The 18,414-nt window shown below is 35.6% G+C and overlaps 1 protein-coding gene across 3 annotated transcripts in view; it reads right to left on the reverse strand.

The window, feature by feature from the left end:
- Positions 1–18,414, reverse strand: part of Klhl13 (kelch like family member 13) — a 149,242-nt gene that overhangs the window by 86,094 nt on the left and 44,734 nt on the right. For 2 of the 3 annotated variants that reach the window (XM_021152969.1, XM_029473577.1), the window contains exon 3: positions 13,336–13,407. In XM_021152969.1, coding sequence (XP_021008628.1) covers positions 13,336–13,385 — 50 coding nt within the window. In that variant the 5' untranslated portion in view covers positions 13,386–13,407. Of the gene's footprint in view, positions 1–13,335; positions 13,408–18,414 lie in introns of those variants that run through there. The other variant, XM_021152965.2, reaches the window with a different exon arrangement.

Genomic DNA, 18,414 nt, shown 5'->3' on the forward strand with positions numbered 1-18,414 from the left:
TATCTCTTTGGATTATACCTGTTTGTTTCCATCCCCATCTTTCTACACACACACACACACACACACACACACACACACACACACACACACACACAGGCACACATACATGTATGCACACCAAGCTACTCATGTAATCTGAGAACTGAGGTTAAAATTTTATATGCTTTTATAATGCCTAACTCAGTGTCTTACAAATAACAACCAAATAAAAAGGATAAATTTGGTGAAAACCATGCCATCAGAGGTAGGGTTTTTTTCCTCTCTAAATTTAATTTTTAGTGGTTAAATAAGGATTTATTAAAGGGGTTTTATCTTACTCAAACTAAAATATAACTCACAAGATAGAAATAAAGACATAATAGCAAGCAGTATACTAAAAGTGGTTCCTTTCGATGCTTGCATGATAGACACTGTGACTAACAGAATGATCAGCTCAGTAGGTAAGTAACTACAGAGTAGATGGATGTGGGGGTGACTCAGTAAATTACTAGGGAACTGTACTGAGCAAGAGAAATGGTTAGCTAGAATAAAAGCAATGCTCTTGTCAATTTTCTAAGTAAAGATAAAATGGCTAAAATGTAGAGTAAAGAAATGTGTTTCATAGGTTTCTCACCACCTCATCTGTGAACATTGATAAAATGAAGTTGTGTCTCCTAAAGCTAGTCATTTCTACAGGCTAGTAATTAAAAATGATATAGCCTATTCTGTGGATTGTTAGCGTCTATTAAATTCTTATTTCAACCAGAGGTGATGAAATAACACATTTTGAAATCCAATACTGACAATCAATGTTCCACTAGATGGAGCAAAAATATGAAACAGTAAGTTCAATCAAGCAAGCCACTGCATATCACTAATACCCAGGGACACAAATGGCATAGAGAGCACTCGAGAGTGAACTATACAAACAAATGGGAGACCCAGGGAATAAAAGTAACCATCATAATGATGATGAGGAGGAATGAAGCGGGGGGGGGGGAGACTATAGGGGTGTATACAGTCAAAGCACTTCATATACCCAAAGGAATCTGTTGTTTTATGAAACCTAGCAATATATATAGTGAATACACCCCAATAACCAAAACATGGTTAAGTATGCAACTGAAACATGGGAAGACATAATGCAACCATGACCCTTACTTTCAAAATATAAACAGACATAATTTTGATTAAAGACATATGAAACCCCACCCTATTAGAGACTTATTCGGGTTTAAAAGTTTGTCTTTAAAATTTATCTCAAATTTCCTTGCCTCTCCTTCCATACTGACTGGTAGAGAAAAAGTATCAAGGGTACTAACACAATGAACAATACAAAAATAAAATAAAATACAACTGAACTTCCCAAGAGAAAAAGACTGTTTGCAAACTCGATAAACATATGGGGTAGAAGGAATGAGGGCAGAAGCTGCAGCAGCTATGATAACTGACAGATCATTAGCCACTGTCTCTACTATGGTCCGGGAAACCACTGGAAGACCTGTTGGCTTTCACTGAAAAGAAAAACTGTAGTCTTATAATGTGAGTTTTACTAACATTGGACTCAAATATGAGGACACAGAAATTTAGCACACAAGATTTTATGGCCTAGTTGAGAGTATCAAAAGCATAAAGGCAGTTAGGAATCTGATCCAGAAGATAGACTGCCCCAGGAGCCACAGAAAACAGTCAGCTACCCAGGAATACAGACACTAACAGTTAAAGGAAGAAGGTCCTGGACAATGAAATATAGTAGCCAAAGGTTGGGACCCTGCACTGACAAATCACAAACCAAAGCTGAGTTTTGATACTTGTAATTTTCCAGAATCTCTTTTTAGATCCAGTTCAATTTCCCACTACAACTACCAGAAATACCACCTTATCAAGAACTGCCATCTAGCTATTAGGAAAAAAATGGCACAACTTGCTGCTTATAGTAAATCGGTGCACGAGAATACACAGGAACACTGTAAGGGGGAGAGGTCAAGAAGGGAAATTAAGGAAAAAAGGTTTTAAGCATGGCTTTTGCAGTCTCAAAATATCTCCTCCTGTTGTGAAACTCCCTCTCCCTCCAACCTCCCTCATCCTACCCCACTGTTTTCTTTGTTGTACTGCCAGAAATTATAGCAATTACAGGTTCATGTGAGCTAACAAGAAGCCTGTTGAAATTATATTAACTATGGCTTCCAGGATGAGGGAGCCATCAGTTATTCACACATTGGTGTGAATTAGTTCAATCAAGTCTCTTCAAATAGCAAAGCGCTTTTGCCCCGAGGGACTAAAGCCAGCTGAACTGGGAGAATAACTCCTCTAACCTTGGCAATATTAACTGGGGTGCTATTTCAAGAGTGTTAAGCAGCACAGAGGGGCTTTAAAAGACAGTAGAAATCAAGAAACTGGGGCTCAGTGGGTAAAGAGCCCTGCAGCCAATCTAATAACCTGAAATACATCACTGAAATCAACATTGTATAAAAAGAGAATTGACTCCTAGAGGTTGCCCTTTGACCTCTACAAGTATCCTGTGGAATACACAGACAACCTATACAGATATACATGTTTATATACATGCATACATACATACATACATACATGCATACATACATACATATTCATTTGTGTAACAACAAAGAGGCCATGAATTTGAAATAGAGGAATAACTGGCACAACTCAAGACCTATCCCATAGGCAAGCACCAATCCCTGACATTATTAATGATACTGTGATATGCTTGTAGACAGAAGTCTAGCATGGCTGCCCTCTGAGAGGCTCCATCCAACAGCCGACTGAAACAGATGCAGAGACCCACAGCCAAACAGTGGATGAAGCTTGTGAGCTTTTATGGAGAATAGAAGGAATGATTGCAGGCCCAAGAGGGGATAGGAACTCTACAGGAAAACCAACAGAGTCAACTAACCTGAACCCCTGGAAGCTCTCATAGAACCAAAGAGCACACATGGTCTGGACCTAGGCCTCCCTGCAGCCTGGCATCAGTGGAGGAAGATGTACCAAGCCTTGCAGAGACTTGGTGTGCCAGGGTGGAGAGATACTAGGAGAGCATCTACCTGCTTAGAGGAGAAGGGAAGTGGGGGGGGGTAAGGGAAAGGAATGAGGAAGAGGGTGACCAGTAAGTAGGATGGATATAAAGTGAATAAGGAAAAAAAAAAAGCATTGTGGTAGTTTTAATAGAAATGCCCATAGACTCATGTGTTTAAATGCTTGGCCCATTGAGTGTGGCATTATTAGAAGTTGTGGCCTTGTTGGAGTACGTATGGCCTTTTTAGACAAAGTGTGTCACTATGGGGACAAGCTTTAAAGTCTCATATGCTGAAGCTATGCCCACTGTGGCTCACAGTCCCCTGCTGACTATATATCAAGATATAGAAATCTCAGCTCCTTTTCCAACACCATGTCTGCCTGCAGGCCACCACGCTCCCTGCTATAATAATAGACTAAACCTCTATACTGTAAGCCAACCTCAACTAAATATATTCCTTTATAAGAATTGCTATGATCATGGTGTCTCTTTACATCAATAAAACTCTTAAGACATTATTTTACATAAAATACCACCACAATAAAAAGTATGTAAGACAGTCACAAATTAAGAAGCATGGTATTCATTCAAACACTTTTTTCCATTTTTATCTAATTACGCATTTGAATATTCACTAGTGGATAATTCTAAGACAGGGATAGGGCCAGTGTCTAAGACCGAATACATTTACCTTTGGCAAATACTTATTGAGCAGCTAATCCTGTGCAAACTATAGCTATTGTTATCACAGTGCATAACAAAATCAATGACAGGGAAAAAAGCAAAAGGAGAAATTATGACAGCTAAAACTCGTAACACTTCAAAACAGAATCAACCTAAAAATTAGTATTAAGAAATTATTTATACCATGTAATAGTTGATGTCATGCAGCTATTTTGTGTACTACAAGTTTTTATTGGCATATAAAATTTTTCATGATATAACTAGGATAGAGATAAAGGTACAATATACAGTATAACAAAGCAGTGTTTCGTTTCTATTATTTAATATACACTACATGACAGAAATTTAACTCTTAGATATATTTCATTTAATACACACACATATCTGTATATATCCTACATAGTATGACATAAATTAAGATATAAAACAGAATCAGAGATGTAAAGGAACCTTCTATATTTTACACAGCTAGTATGAACTGGGGGGGGGGGGGATGTGAGAGGGACTGGGAGAAATGGAGGGCAGAGAAACTGCCCTCAGGACACAATGTATAAGAAAAAAAGAAAAGAAAAAAAGAGGGCTTGAATGGAATGTGGTAAGCACTCCTGCACACCTATCCCATTCTACCATTATAATTTGGTAACATTCAAAAGTGCACCAAAAGACCTGAATGAACATACTTTATCTTAGGCTATTTTGTTACCTTGCATATATGCTTTCTCCTTTTTCCATGTATTCTACAATAAATGTGTTATGCAATGCCGTCTACCTTCCCAAATGACAGAAAGTGAAAATAATAAACCTTTAGCCTATGATCCATGAAAAAGTTTTAAGATTTGAGATAGGAAGTCATCAACCCATGGGCAAAGATTAACAGGATGGCTGCAGATGAGACTGTATAAGAGGAAGGTGTGGAATTCAATAAAAATTATGACTAACAAGACATGTAGAAAAAGAGAACTCTAGTAGTATTTTTTCCTTCTTAAGAAGAGAGAAAACTTTCTGTGGTCTGGAAAATTCCTTAAGATTATAAAACATAGAACATTACTAAAATCTATATGTCATTTGTATAAAGATATACAGCCTTTCAGTGATAGGAAAATATGACAACACATTGGATGTAGTATAAAATCTTATAGCAAAAATAGCAGATAACCAAAATTCACATGATTTCTGAAGCAAAATGAACCAACTGCATAAAAAAAGCAAATGGCCTCAGTATTTTAAGTTTTACCCTCTGTCTAATCCCCATATTCATCATTCATATTCTGGAAGCTTGTTTGACTTAAAAACAAAAGCACAAAAGTATCTCCAAATCAGTTTACAAACCTAAACATAAAACATGAAAAAGTAAAAAGCCAGATCTTTGGCAAGTAATAATTTTTTAAGTTTATTGTCTATAAAGTTAAACAAATATATTTTTACTTTGTAACCACTATGTGGGTACTGTAGAGGTTATATATATATATATATATATATGACAAAATTACATGTATATAGCAAAATTATATATACTATATAGGTATGATTGTAGATTTTAACTCAAAATGAAAGGCTAATATCTCTAACCTTCATATTTTATAGGTGTGTACACCTTGAAACTAATAAGTGCTGAATATTTTAAAACATCATCTGGCTTCAGCCCTGCCCTGTGTTCATCTGACATCCTACATCATTATGAAATTATTATTAGTGTAGTTGTTTCACTCATTAGGAAATTTCTCATATGAAAATAGAAGAAATGAGAAAAGCTTACAAAAATGTTATAATATACTAGCCTTGTGAAAAAGGTCTATAAACATAAGAAAAAAATAACAAAACAGGGCTCTAAATTAAAGTAGAACTAATTACTGCTCCTTAATGGGATGATACAAAAATTAATTCAAGTGTTATATATAAGGCAATTAAGCTCATAAGCTCAATCAGAAGTCAGGAACCTGAAAAAAATTAAAAAAATAATATAAAAACATAAATTTCACTAATAGACTAAAATTTTTGAGAAATGTATAAGTAAAATTATATTTATAGATTATGTAAGGCAATTCACATAATCAAACTGAGCTAGGCAGGCATCCTGGAAGCAGGTCTAATTAGCAAAAACAGTCTAGTTTCTACCACAGAAACAGGATGGGAAAGACGTGATTACATATTATACCAGTTAAAATATCTGAGCTGCAAAGGAAAAATATGTGCAAAAGAGTTGAAAACAAATCTGAGCCATTTCTAGAATCTAAACTCAATTACTTTACCTCACTTTTAAAGACTGCCAACATCCAGTTCCTTAATTGTAACAAGATGGCTGACTGGAAGAAATAGATGCAAATGACCTTATACCCTCTAACCAAAGTTACCAGCAATGAATGATTTGTCATCAGTGATTCAATTTGTGTATTTATTGAGAATCCACTGTGCAATATCATAGTGTAAATGACACCAAATGAATTTAGTAAGTTAATCATGCTCTGAAACAGTTCAGTGAACAATGCCATAGGTATCAACATGGTAAAAATTGCTTCAATGTGAAAATAAATGTATTAAATTAGTCAGAAGCCAAGAGACCCTCTTGGACCATCTGGCTGATCACAGGGCATGGGATTTGACCAGAGTACTGAAAAATAGGTTGCATTGTGACCAAAACAAGAGGACAACCTTGTTGGCACAGTCATGTTTTAAATTTCATAATTATTCTAAGTAGGGTGTGACTACTCCAGGTCACCACAGAATGCTTCCAAATATAACCTAAATATTCCACAAGGCCATTCCTTCAATTTCACTGTCAACCTTTGGGTTCTTCCACATCTCACTTTGACTGCTACAATAGGTACCTGGTCTCAAAAAATATTTCCAGCCTTCCTTCCCCAAATATTTCACACAGATATCATATCTCTTTTTGAAAGTGTCAGTAAGTCCTACAGTTTTTGGTTAATTCACATGCATACAACAAAACAGAGTGCAATACAGCACATGCAGCAGTTCCTTCACACATCAAACTCTTCTTAATTTGGCCTTCTCCCACTTCTTCCAATCCTCTTTATTTTTCCCTTGATAGCATAAATCATTAACTTTGCCCCCTTACAGTTCCATAGATATGTTTCAAATTTGCATCCCCTAGTGCACATGAGATTAAACATCAGGCATCTTCTTAAGTTTTAAGAGAATGTCATAGAATCTATACAATGATCTTGGGAGACATCTATCTTTGACTAGCAGTTATAGTCTTATAATTAGACGCTGGTATGTTACATAAGTATTCTGCCTTACTTCTGAGAATTATATTTGAGATTATTCCAAATATTTATGCTTTATGGCTATTTTAGTGAAAAGTTTTTCCTTGGAAATTTGAAGTAGCCACTACTAAGACAAATAAAACATATTGATGTTTTAATTTTTATTTACATCAAAGTGCTTTTTATAGTCCTTTATGGATTATTTTAAAATCTTGTATAACATTCATAGGTATATGAATACATCTTCCCATCATCTATTTATATCATTTATGGTATACATTTAAGGTATATATCATGGTATTTTAATATACATGGTCTCATTCACAGTGAAATAATTATTAATACCCAAATAAATTAATATTTCTTTGGTTGTTTTGACTAGGTATGGCTCCCATAGACTTATGTGTTTCAATGCTTGGCCATAGGGAGTGGCACTCTTAGGAGGTGTGTCCTTTTTGGAATAGGTGTGTCCTAATTGAAGAAAGTGTGTCACTGTAGGAGTGGGCTTTGATGTCTCCTATGCTCAGGCTACACCCAGTGTGATACACAATCTGCTTCTGGCTGTCTGTAGAAGACAGTCTCCACGTGGTTGCCTGTGGATCACAATATAGAATTCTCAGCTCCTTCTTTTGTATCATGTCCACCTGCATGGTGCCATGTTTTCCACCATGATGATAATGGATTAAATCTCTGAAACTATAAGCCAGCCCCAATTAAATGTTTTACTTTTAAAGAAATGCTTTGGTCATGGCTTCTCTTATTAGTAATAAAACCCTAACTAAGAAAATTTCCTTCATCATCCATATCTGTCATCTTTGGTGAAAGCTTCTAAGATCTACACTCCTGGCAAATTTTCATCAAATACTGCAGTATCAACTATTATGCTAAAGCTGTACTTCACACCTCCAAACCTCTAAAAATTACCTAAGGATAAATTTGTACTCTATGACTCATTTATCCCCATTTCTTCCTACTCCCTGTCCATCATTACAATTCTACATCTCTGAGGTTTGTTTGTTTGTTTTTTCTTAGATCCCACAGTAAGACTGGCAACTGTGTTATTTCTTTAAGTGAAATGTCTCCTGATTTATCCATGTTGTTGACAATGCCTATTGCCCCTTTAAAAAGAGAATGGAGACTTCTCAACTAATTTTACATAGAAAAATTCATTATATTAAAGATAACAGTCCACTATTATATTAAAAGTAGTTTTCTACCTCTTGGCAATTGTGAATGATGCTATAATTAACATGAATATAAAGATACCTCTCAAAAAGTTGTACACTTCATTCCCTCATCGCATATGCTAAACAGGAGGATATCTGATTCACATAGAAGTAGTTCTGTGTTGCTTTTTGAAAAATCTACATATACTCTTTTCCATAATGGCATGCATATATATATATATTTATATATATATATATATCCCTACTAGTATAGTATATAGGCTTCCTTATAATAATCCCTATATCCTTTCTAAAACATATCCTTTGTTTTTCTAATACTTTCTGTCAATCTGTCTTTCCATTTTTGTTGACTGCTTTCTTTGTCCTATTTTTTTTTTTTGGAACAAACTTATTTATTTTCCTTTTATGTGGATTTTGCCTGCATGCATGTATGTGTAGCACATGAATGTTTAGTGTCCTTGTAGACAAGAACAAAGCCTCAGAACCCCTGGAACTGGAGTTACATATGTTTGTAAGCTACCATATGGATACTGGAAATGGAATCTGGCTCTTCTACAAGATCAGTAAGTCCTTTTAACCACTGAGTCATCTCTCTAGCTCCCACACAAAATTTTGTAGTGTAGTCTGAACTAGTTGATATTTTTATTCAGTTGCCTAGCTTTTAATGTTACATCAAAATCAATGCTAATGTCACCAATATCAAAGAGGGCTTTATTAACATTTCCATCTAGGAATTGTATTGCCTCAGAATTTATGCTTAAGTGTTTTATTCATTTGGGGATTATTCTTCTGATTGGTATAAGATTGCAGGTTCATTCTTTTGTATACATCTAGTTTTCAAGATTATTTAGCATTCAAAAATAGGATATTTTGTCACTTTTTTTTTAACCCTAGACAGAATGTATAGGTATTATTAAATAATGGTGATGATGGCCTTTTTTGCTGTTCCTTAAATAGAGTTGTTTAAGCCAGTCAGTGGTGGTGCATGCCTTTAACCTTTAATCTCAACACTCTGGAGGAAGAGGCTAGACTGGAATACAGAGTGAGTTTCAGGATAGCCAAGAATACATAGAAAAATCCTGTATTATCCTAGAGGTCGAATACCTGGGAAGAAAACAGGAACAAAAAAGCAAGCATCACCAAAAGAATACAGGACAAAAGAGAGAGAGAGAGAGAGAGAGAGAGAGAGAGAGAGAGAGAGAGAGACAGAGAGAGAGCAGAGAGAGACAGAGAGACATCAATCAAAGCCCATGTTAAATCTGAAAAATTCNGGAACAAAAAAGCAAGCATCACCAAAAGAATACAGGACAAAAGAGAGAAAAAGAGAGAGAGAGAGAGAGAGAGAGAGAGAGAGAGAGAGAGAATCTGAGGTGTAGAAGAAACTCATACATCAATCAAAGCCCATGTTAAATCTGAAAAATTCCTGACACAAAACATCCAGGAAATCTGGGACACCATGAAAATACTTAACCTAAGAATAATAAAAATAGAAGAAGATGAAGAGTCCTAGCTCCAAGGCCCAGAAAATATTTTCAACCAAATCATAGAAGAAAGCTTTCCTAACATAAAAAAATGAGATGCATATGAACATATAAGAAAAGAAAATCCTCCTGTCATATAATAATGAAAACACAAAAACAAAATGTACATCACAAAGAACATTAAAAACAGCAAGGGGGAAATGGTAGATGACATACAAAGGCTGACATCAGAATTACACTCAACTTCACAACAGAGAGACAAAAGCTAAAAAACCACAGATGCCAACCTAGACAACTATATGCAGTAAAACTTTCAATAACCAAAGAGGGAGAAAACAAGATATTTCAAGAAAAATCCTAATTCAAACAATATTTATCCACAAATCCAGCCCTACATAAAATACTAGAAGGAAAACTCCACTCCAAGGAGGATAATTACATCCAAAAAAACACACAAGAAATTAACAATTCCATAGCAACACCAAAATAAAAGAAACACATACACACTAACTAATATAACCAACATTGGAACTAACTATCATTGGTCATTAATAGCTTTCAACCAATTCACCAATAAAAAGACACAGGCTAACACAGTAGATATGTAAACAGGATTCATCATTTTGCTGCATAGAAGAAACACACTTCAGAATAAAGGCTGGAGAAAGGTTTTCCAAGCAAGTGGTCCCAAGAAACAAGCTGGAGTAGCCATTTTAATATATAATAAAATAGACTTTCAACCAAAAGTTTTCAAGAGATGAAGAGGATACTTCATACTTATTGAAGGAAAAACTCACCAAGATGAAGTTTCAATTCTGAATATCTAGGCCTCAAATACAAGTGCACCCACATTTGTAAAAGACACATTGCTACAGACTAAATTATATTTCACCACCAAAGTCTCACCAATTTGCAGGTCATGCAGACAAAAACTAAACAGAAAGATAATTAAAGTAACAGAGGTTATGACTCAAATGGAAATATATATATACATATATATATATGTATATATATATATATCATCAAAACACTAAAGAATATTCTTTCTTCTCAGCACCTCTTGGAACCTTCTCGAAAATTAATCATATACTTGGTCAAAAAGCAAGCCTCAACAGATACAAGAAGATTGAAAGAACACGTTGTATCTTATCATACCTTTATGGGTTAAAGCTGCACTTCAAAAACAATAGAAACAATATAAAGTCTACAAACTCATAAAAACTGAACCACTCCCTAATCTATGACTATTCTGATAAAGAAGAAAGAAATCAAAGACTTTCTAGAATTCAATGAAAATAAAGTCACAACATATCCAAAATTATGAGACACAATGAAAGTGCCAAGAGAAAGTGGTGCCTTCAAAAAGAAATTGCAGAGTTCTCATACTAACAATTTAAAAGTACACCTGGAAGGAAGCAAACACATGCAAGGGAAGTAGACTACAGGAAATAATCAAACTCAGAGCTGAAGTCAATCAATTACAAAGAGAACTATACAAAGGATCAACACAACTAAGAGCCAGTTCTTTGTGAAAATCAAGAAGATAGACAAGCCCTTACCTAAACTAACTAAAAGACAGAGAGACAGTACTCAATTTAACAAAATCAGAAATGAAAAGGGAGACATAATAGCAGACCCTGAGGAAATTAAAAAAAAAAATAGGTCTTACTTCAAAATCCTGTACTTCACAAAATTGGAAAAAATCTAAATGAAATGAATTATTTTCTAGATAGATAACACTTACCAAAGTTAAATCAAGATCAGGTAAAAAAAAATATTCCTATTCTTCTCAGATTTGGCCTTTTCATAGGGTCCCAGAGTAGAGGGAATTTTTTTGGGAGGAAAATTTGTTTGGTCCACTGGAGATAAGAGATGAGGGTAGGGAATATTGCAGTAAGATGGTCTGCTACAGAATGGGATGTGACTGGGGCATTGAATTTGAAGGAGACAGGAAAGAGATGAAGATGTGCAGTTAGCCTACCTACTTTCTGGACTGGAGTGTCCTCTGTCATTTTACCCAACATGCCCACAAATTATTTTTATTATTTTGCTAAATTCAGTGTTATTAATAAGCAAATACATCTTACAGATGTATGAATCAGTATCACACCCTTCCAAAGATGATAGTGCACATTCCAATTACTTTGGGATTACTATGCAAAACCTTTTATATGCTATATATTAAATAGTCATGACTTGGAATATGTTCTCTTTCTACCTTAACCTTTCTAATTTGTGTCTCTCAATTCAACTATATTTTAAAATATCTCAGAATTCAGAATCACAAATACATTGTGACTCAATGATGGCAATGCATCCTTGTGAAATAGATCATTAGTTAATTTTACCAGTGTGTGCATAGCACACAATGTATCTATATCTATACATTTCTACAAACTTAGATGGTCAGTCACTAATCAAAGAGTCACTGTTAGGAAACACTTTCCACATGATGTTACTTACTGTCAGTGTAACACAACATACTATTTTTTAGCCAATATTTTATATGTAAATAGAAATAAATTCCCAAATAATATTGAAAATATAGTATAATGGACATACAACCTTATAATGTTGTCATTTATTATCATTACTAATTATTATATCTAACACACAACTGCAATAAGGGAAATTTATATACAAAACACAGAAATACAAAACACAGAAAAATGTGTACATTACTATCAATATCTCCACAAAACATAAGTAATGATCTATCCTATGCCATTAGGATGAATTCCTAGGGCTTTTCACTTGTATTATAATATTATAGGACAGCAGATGTATATGCTTCTATTATTAATGGAAATGTTGTGTGGTGTTTGTGCTACATTTTAATAATTAAAATAATTTAATAATTAACATTTTGATAATACTAGCACTTGCACAGCATTTACTATTCGCCCAACCTGCTAACTCCCTATCCTCATACACATTACAAGCAAACACATACCATATTACATGTATTTCATCTCCACAATCATTTGTAACATTAGTATTTATGGCCCCCACTTTAAATGATGAAACTGACATTTAGAGCAGTTAACATTTCTCAAGACTATACTCCTACCATGTATAATAACCAGAATATAGAGAACTCTGTGGAATATGCTATCCCCATGCCTCCCCCAAACTCTGCAATCAAACAACTAGGAGAGATATTCTTCCACACCTGCATAAACAAGGCTATTTATTTCTATTTTTTTCTTTTAATTATAGTTTATTTTATGCCTTTTGAGATGGGGGTCTTACACAGGTCTGGCTAATCTGGAACTTACTATGCAAACCATAGTAAGGCTATTTTTCTTTAAACCATTAATTTAAATTCTTAATCTGCCTCAGGGAGCTCTAAATGGCTCACATTAATTCCTTGGCAAGCATATAACTGGATTTTTAATGACAGAAATATGTACATAATCACAGGAAGTACTATTTGAAAATCTTATTGGGACTTTTACTCTTAAGCCATGATTATATTTACTCACAGATAATACTTTTAGAATTAAGATTTTAAATCATAATCTCCAGTGTTTTCTTGGTATAGTCTCTGGTTTTTTTTCACTAGCTCAGAACTCAGTATCACTAATATGTTTTAATCTGATTAGACAGTTCTTCTCTTATTTACTTATTTAAGAAATAATTTCTATTTTTACCTAGGTGTAGAATAATATCCACCTTCTATGTTAAGTATATAAAATAGGAGAGATTATATAACTTAGAAAGTAAATTGTTTCTATAAATACCGGTTGCGGAGTATTGCAGCAACCAATTCTCCTCTGTGCAGAATATCCATCACTTCTCAGGGTTGAGCAGACCTATTCAGGAAGGAAAGAAGCCAAAATTCATTATAAAGATCAGTACCAAGACTTTTAAAAATTGTGCTGTCTTTAAAAGTTATGAAAGTTTTAAAATATAAATACATGCATCTACTGTCCATGATGCATCTTATGAAAATTATTGAATCATTTTACAATTAAATATATTGTAAACACAATGGTGAATCACTAAATAGCACTAATAATATTATTGAAAATTCATGTGAAACCATTAGATAACATGTGCATATAGACAGTCAACCATATATAAAGGAATTTAGGTAAAACAGAATCAGTAGGCTTAAGGAGTCTGTAGAAAGTTAGGTAAGACAAAAGAAATGAAATGCATAGGGTTACTGCAAATATTTGTTATACAAAACACAGCACTAGTTCCCATATTAATGTGGGAACTCAGAATCTGAGAAGCCCACAAAGCTTTTAGAAGCAGTTGCACTAAATACAGGGCATACATTTACAACATCTTAAAATCTTAAGTATTAAACACAAGGTAGCAATTTTGTTTTTCTTGAAATGAATGGAATTGGTTTCATGGTTGTTTTGGTTTAGTGTTTACTTTAGGAAATTGATCTAACCCTAAATCTATTTTTCCACAATAATGTCAATTTAAAAATGGAGTATATATTCCATATTTACTTATTCTCTTTATTTTGAGTATGTTGGGATCAAAAATGCATATTTTATTTTAATGTTCCTTGTTAATAAAGTCAACTTACCACAATATAAATATGATGCGTCATATACAGTTTATTCATTTATTTTTTGTAAAAGTGTCTGCTCTGAAGGTTTACAGACAAAATAATTAACTAAGGAATGGGAGATAGGCTCTTCCCAAGCCCTCTTCAGGTGTTTTGTTTTGTTTTGTTTTGTTTTGTTTTGTTTTGTTTTGTTTTGTTTTAAGAAACAGGAGAAAAGGAAGAATGTACTCTGCGTAGACAGTTTTTAATAAACTTGAAATAGGAAACAAATCAAAACACCATATAGCATGTACTTTTTTCACATCAAATTTTCTGCTTACATTGTTGCAAGTAATCTCAAAATGAAATGACTTAGGTTTTACCCTTTCTTTAAAACACCCAATGGAGGAGCTAGAGAAAGTACCCAAGGAGCTAAAGGGATCTGTAACCCTATAGGTGGAACAACATTATGAACTAACCAGTACCCCGGAGCTCTTGACTCTAGCTGCATATATATCAGAAGATGGCCTGGTCAGCCATCACTGGAAGGAGAGGCCCATTGGACATGCAAACTTTATATGCCCCAGTACAGGGGAATGCCAGGACCAAGAAGTGGGAGTGGGTGGGTAGGGGAGTGGGTGGGGGAGAGTGTGGGGGACTTTTGGGTTAGCATTGGAAATGTAAATGAAGAAAATACCTAATAAGAAATTGGGAAAAAGTCTCAAATAGTGAGAGAATTTTGAGATGTTGTAAGGTTTGAATTTTGCTTAGGCTCTATGGGGTATTTTTAAAGAAAATAATTATAAAGCATCAAAAAAGCAAATTTACCCAGATTGCTACTAGAAACATAGATAAATAAGATGAGCAATACAGTCCCCTTTTCACTAATAAATAGACATAAACTATAAAGTCATGAAGCTAAGCATGCAAACTTATTCAAACTCCTTGCTGTCAGTTAGGTGTATTCCCCTCTGAAAGCATTATGTTAGAAAACTTGAACCCACATGTGGCAATGCTAGGAGGTGTTTGGGTTTCTTAAAGGTTTGACTCATGGGGACACCACCATTATTAGTGATAATTTCATGGAGTGGATTCCTCATAAAATGATACGTTTCACTTGTATGTCTTTTTTTGGTTTAGTTCTTTTGGTTTCGTGGGTGGGTTTTATTTTTTTATTTTATTTTTGTTTTTTGTTTTAATTTTAGTTGCAAAGGAAGTACATGCATGGCATATGCACAATGATGTCAGGCAGGGGTCAAACTGTGGGAGTAACTGCTCTCCTACCTTGTAGCACCCATAATTCAAGTCAACACAAGCAACTTAGCAGCAGGTACCTTTTTCTGCTCTGCTACCACATCAGCCTTTGGTGTCCTTTTAGATAAACTCTTATGTAAGGAGCCGTCCTCACATTCGCCATTATAAGATGGCACTGACACCTGTGTTCTAAGTAGTAAACAAACCATCTGCACATGCGCTGGGGTAGTTTCCCACCCCATGTGCTCTGCCTTTCCTGTGATGACAACTCTGGCTGATGGGCTGCAGCCAATCAGGGAGTGACACGTCCGAGGCGGAGGACAGTCCTCCATAAAAGGGAGGGGGCTCCGCCATCTCTCTCTCTCTCTGGCTCTCTTCTCCACTGGCTCCTGATGGGGTAAGCAATAAAGCTTGTGCAGCAGAAGATTCCGGTTGCCCTGAGTGTGTTCTTACCAGGGGGAACAAAAGCGGCGGGCAACACTCTTACTTAACTCTCCCCTCTCCTTTTCATCATGGTAGGGGTTTAAATAGATATGGCCCTCATAGACTCATGTGTTTGAATCTTTGGCTATAGGAAGTGGCACTATTAGGAGGTGTGGCTTTTTTGGAGTAGATGTAGCTTTGTGGAAGGAAGTGTGTCACTGGTTAGGTGGGCTTTGAGGTCTCCTATGTTGAAACTGTTCAATGTGAAATCAGAGCTTCTTCCTTTTCTGCTACCTGTGGATCAAGATGTAGAACTCTTGGCTCCTCTAGTACTATGTCTTCCTGCAAGCTGCCATACTTCCCTCTATAATGATAATCAACATAACATCTGAAACTGTAAGCTAGCCACAGTTAAATGTTTTCCTTCATAAGAGTTGCCTTGGTCCTGTTGTCTCTGCACAGCAACAGAATTGAAACTAAGACACCTCCCACAGGATGATAAGTCAAGAAGATCCTAGAGCCTTGATTTAAGACATCTACTCTACAGAATAGTGAGGAATAATTTTATTTTCTGTATGAATTATCCTTCTTGGGGTAAATAATTTCACAGCAGCAAAATCAAAAGATGGGAAGTGTGTGTATTTGTACACACACGCCAGCACGTACACATGCACACACACATACAACTAGCACCAACATCAAAATAACAGAAATTTACAATCATTAGTCATTAATATCTCTCTGTTGCAGTTAATATTAGAAAATGACTGGCAGGCTTCCCACTCTACTGGTCCAGGGTGCCACATGTCTCCAGCTTGGTGATCTCAATTCGGTGGTCTATCTGGGCCGGAGCTCCCAAGTTCCCTTGGTGGATCACTGCCATGCCAGCCCCACACAACACCCGGTAGTCAGCCACCACAACACCTAGCAACCCAGTAGAAACAAAACTCTTGTTGACAGGCAGGCTTCCTGCACTATTGCTGGCAATTCTCTGCCCCATGGGGCTGGATGGCCATGCACTGGCTGGCAATGGCTGACCTGTTTTTATCTCATGTAGACTCTGACTCAGAACTCCAAAATCTCTACCCAGCTCACAAGGTTCTCATTGGCAGGTCACTACCACACCAGCCCCATGCTTTAAAGCCCTCATGGCATTTTTGATGCACATCAGGCAAACACACGGTTTGCTGCCATACCTTTCTCTCTAGATCCCAGTTGAATTGCCATGAGAAGAAAACACACACACACACACACACACACACACACACACACACAAAAAAAAAAAACTTAGCTCAGAAACAATGGTAACACAATGACTGAGTGCAACAACTAAAACCTAATCTTGTAAGCCATATTAAATCTTATTCTTCCAGTGGTGAATTCTGGTAGATCTGCAATGATACCAGGAATCCTAGCAGCTACATCTTGCTGTTATGCTATCCCTATATGCTATCCCTATTCCAAAAGCCTCTAACCCTCTCCTTATTCTCTGCTAAGTCCTCTTCTCTTCTAAGTCCTGCCTACTCGACCAGTAATTGGCTCCTTTATTCATTAGGAGATTGGTTCACAAGAAGTCACCTGAGTACTTGACTACTCCTTGTCCAAAGCTCCTCCCAGGAGAGCAGAATTAGTATCAAAATACAAACAGCACCAGGCCCATCTACAACATCTCTCAATATCAACGGACTCAATTCTCCAATAAAAAAGACACAGGCCAACAGAAAGAGACAAATGCAGGATCCATCATTCTTTTACATGCAAGAAACACACCTCAGCAACAAAAATAGATATTACCTCACAGTAAAGGACTGGAAACAGATTGTTCAAGGAAACAGACCCAAGAACCAAGCTAGAATAGTCATTCTAACATTTAATAAAATAGACTTTCAACCAAAATTAATAAAAAGAGATTGGAAAGAACACTTTATATTCAAAGGAAAAACTTCACCAAGAGGACATCTCAATTCTGAATAGCTATACCCCAAATGCAAGTATTCCCACATCCACAAAAGAAACATTACTGAACTTTAAAGCACATATTAAGCACCACACATTAATAGTGGGAGACTTCAATACCACACTCTCACCAATGAACAGGTCATCTAGACAGAAACTAAACAGAAATAATGACACTAAAAGATGTTATGAATCAAAATGGATCTAACAGATATCTACAGAACATTTCGCTCAAACGCAAAATAATATACTTCTCAGCATCTCATGGGACCTTCTTGAAAACTGATCATATAGACAGTCACAAAGCGAGTATCAACAGATATTAAGAAGATTGAAATAACTCCTGTATCTTATCTACCACTATGGATTAAAGGTGGACTTTAATGAGATTTTAATGAGATTTGAGATATCCCAAATTAATATCATATCACCTAATATAAATCTTATTTAGGATTTAAACTTGTATTTTATGAAAGAAATTTTAGAAGTTTCTATAATAGTCTACCTTCATTAAAGTTGTGATAAGCCCTTTTTAAGAAAACAAATCTTACAGGACTGTTGGTGATCATTAAGCATCAAAATATTGTGAGACTATGCCGGGGCCTAGCAAACACAGAAGTGGATGCTCACAGTCAGCTATTGGATGGATCACAGGGCCCCCAATGGAGGAGCTAGAGAA

Source organism: Mus caroli, chromosome X (assembly GCF_900094665.2).
Source record: "Mus caroli chromosome X, CAROLI_EIJ_v1.1, whole genome shotgun sequence".
NCBI classification, from domain to species: Eukaryota; Metazoa; Chordata; class Mammalia; order Rodentia; family Muridae; genus Mus; species Mus caroli.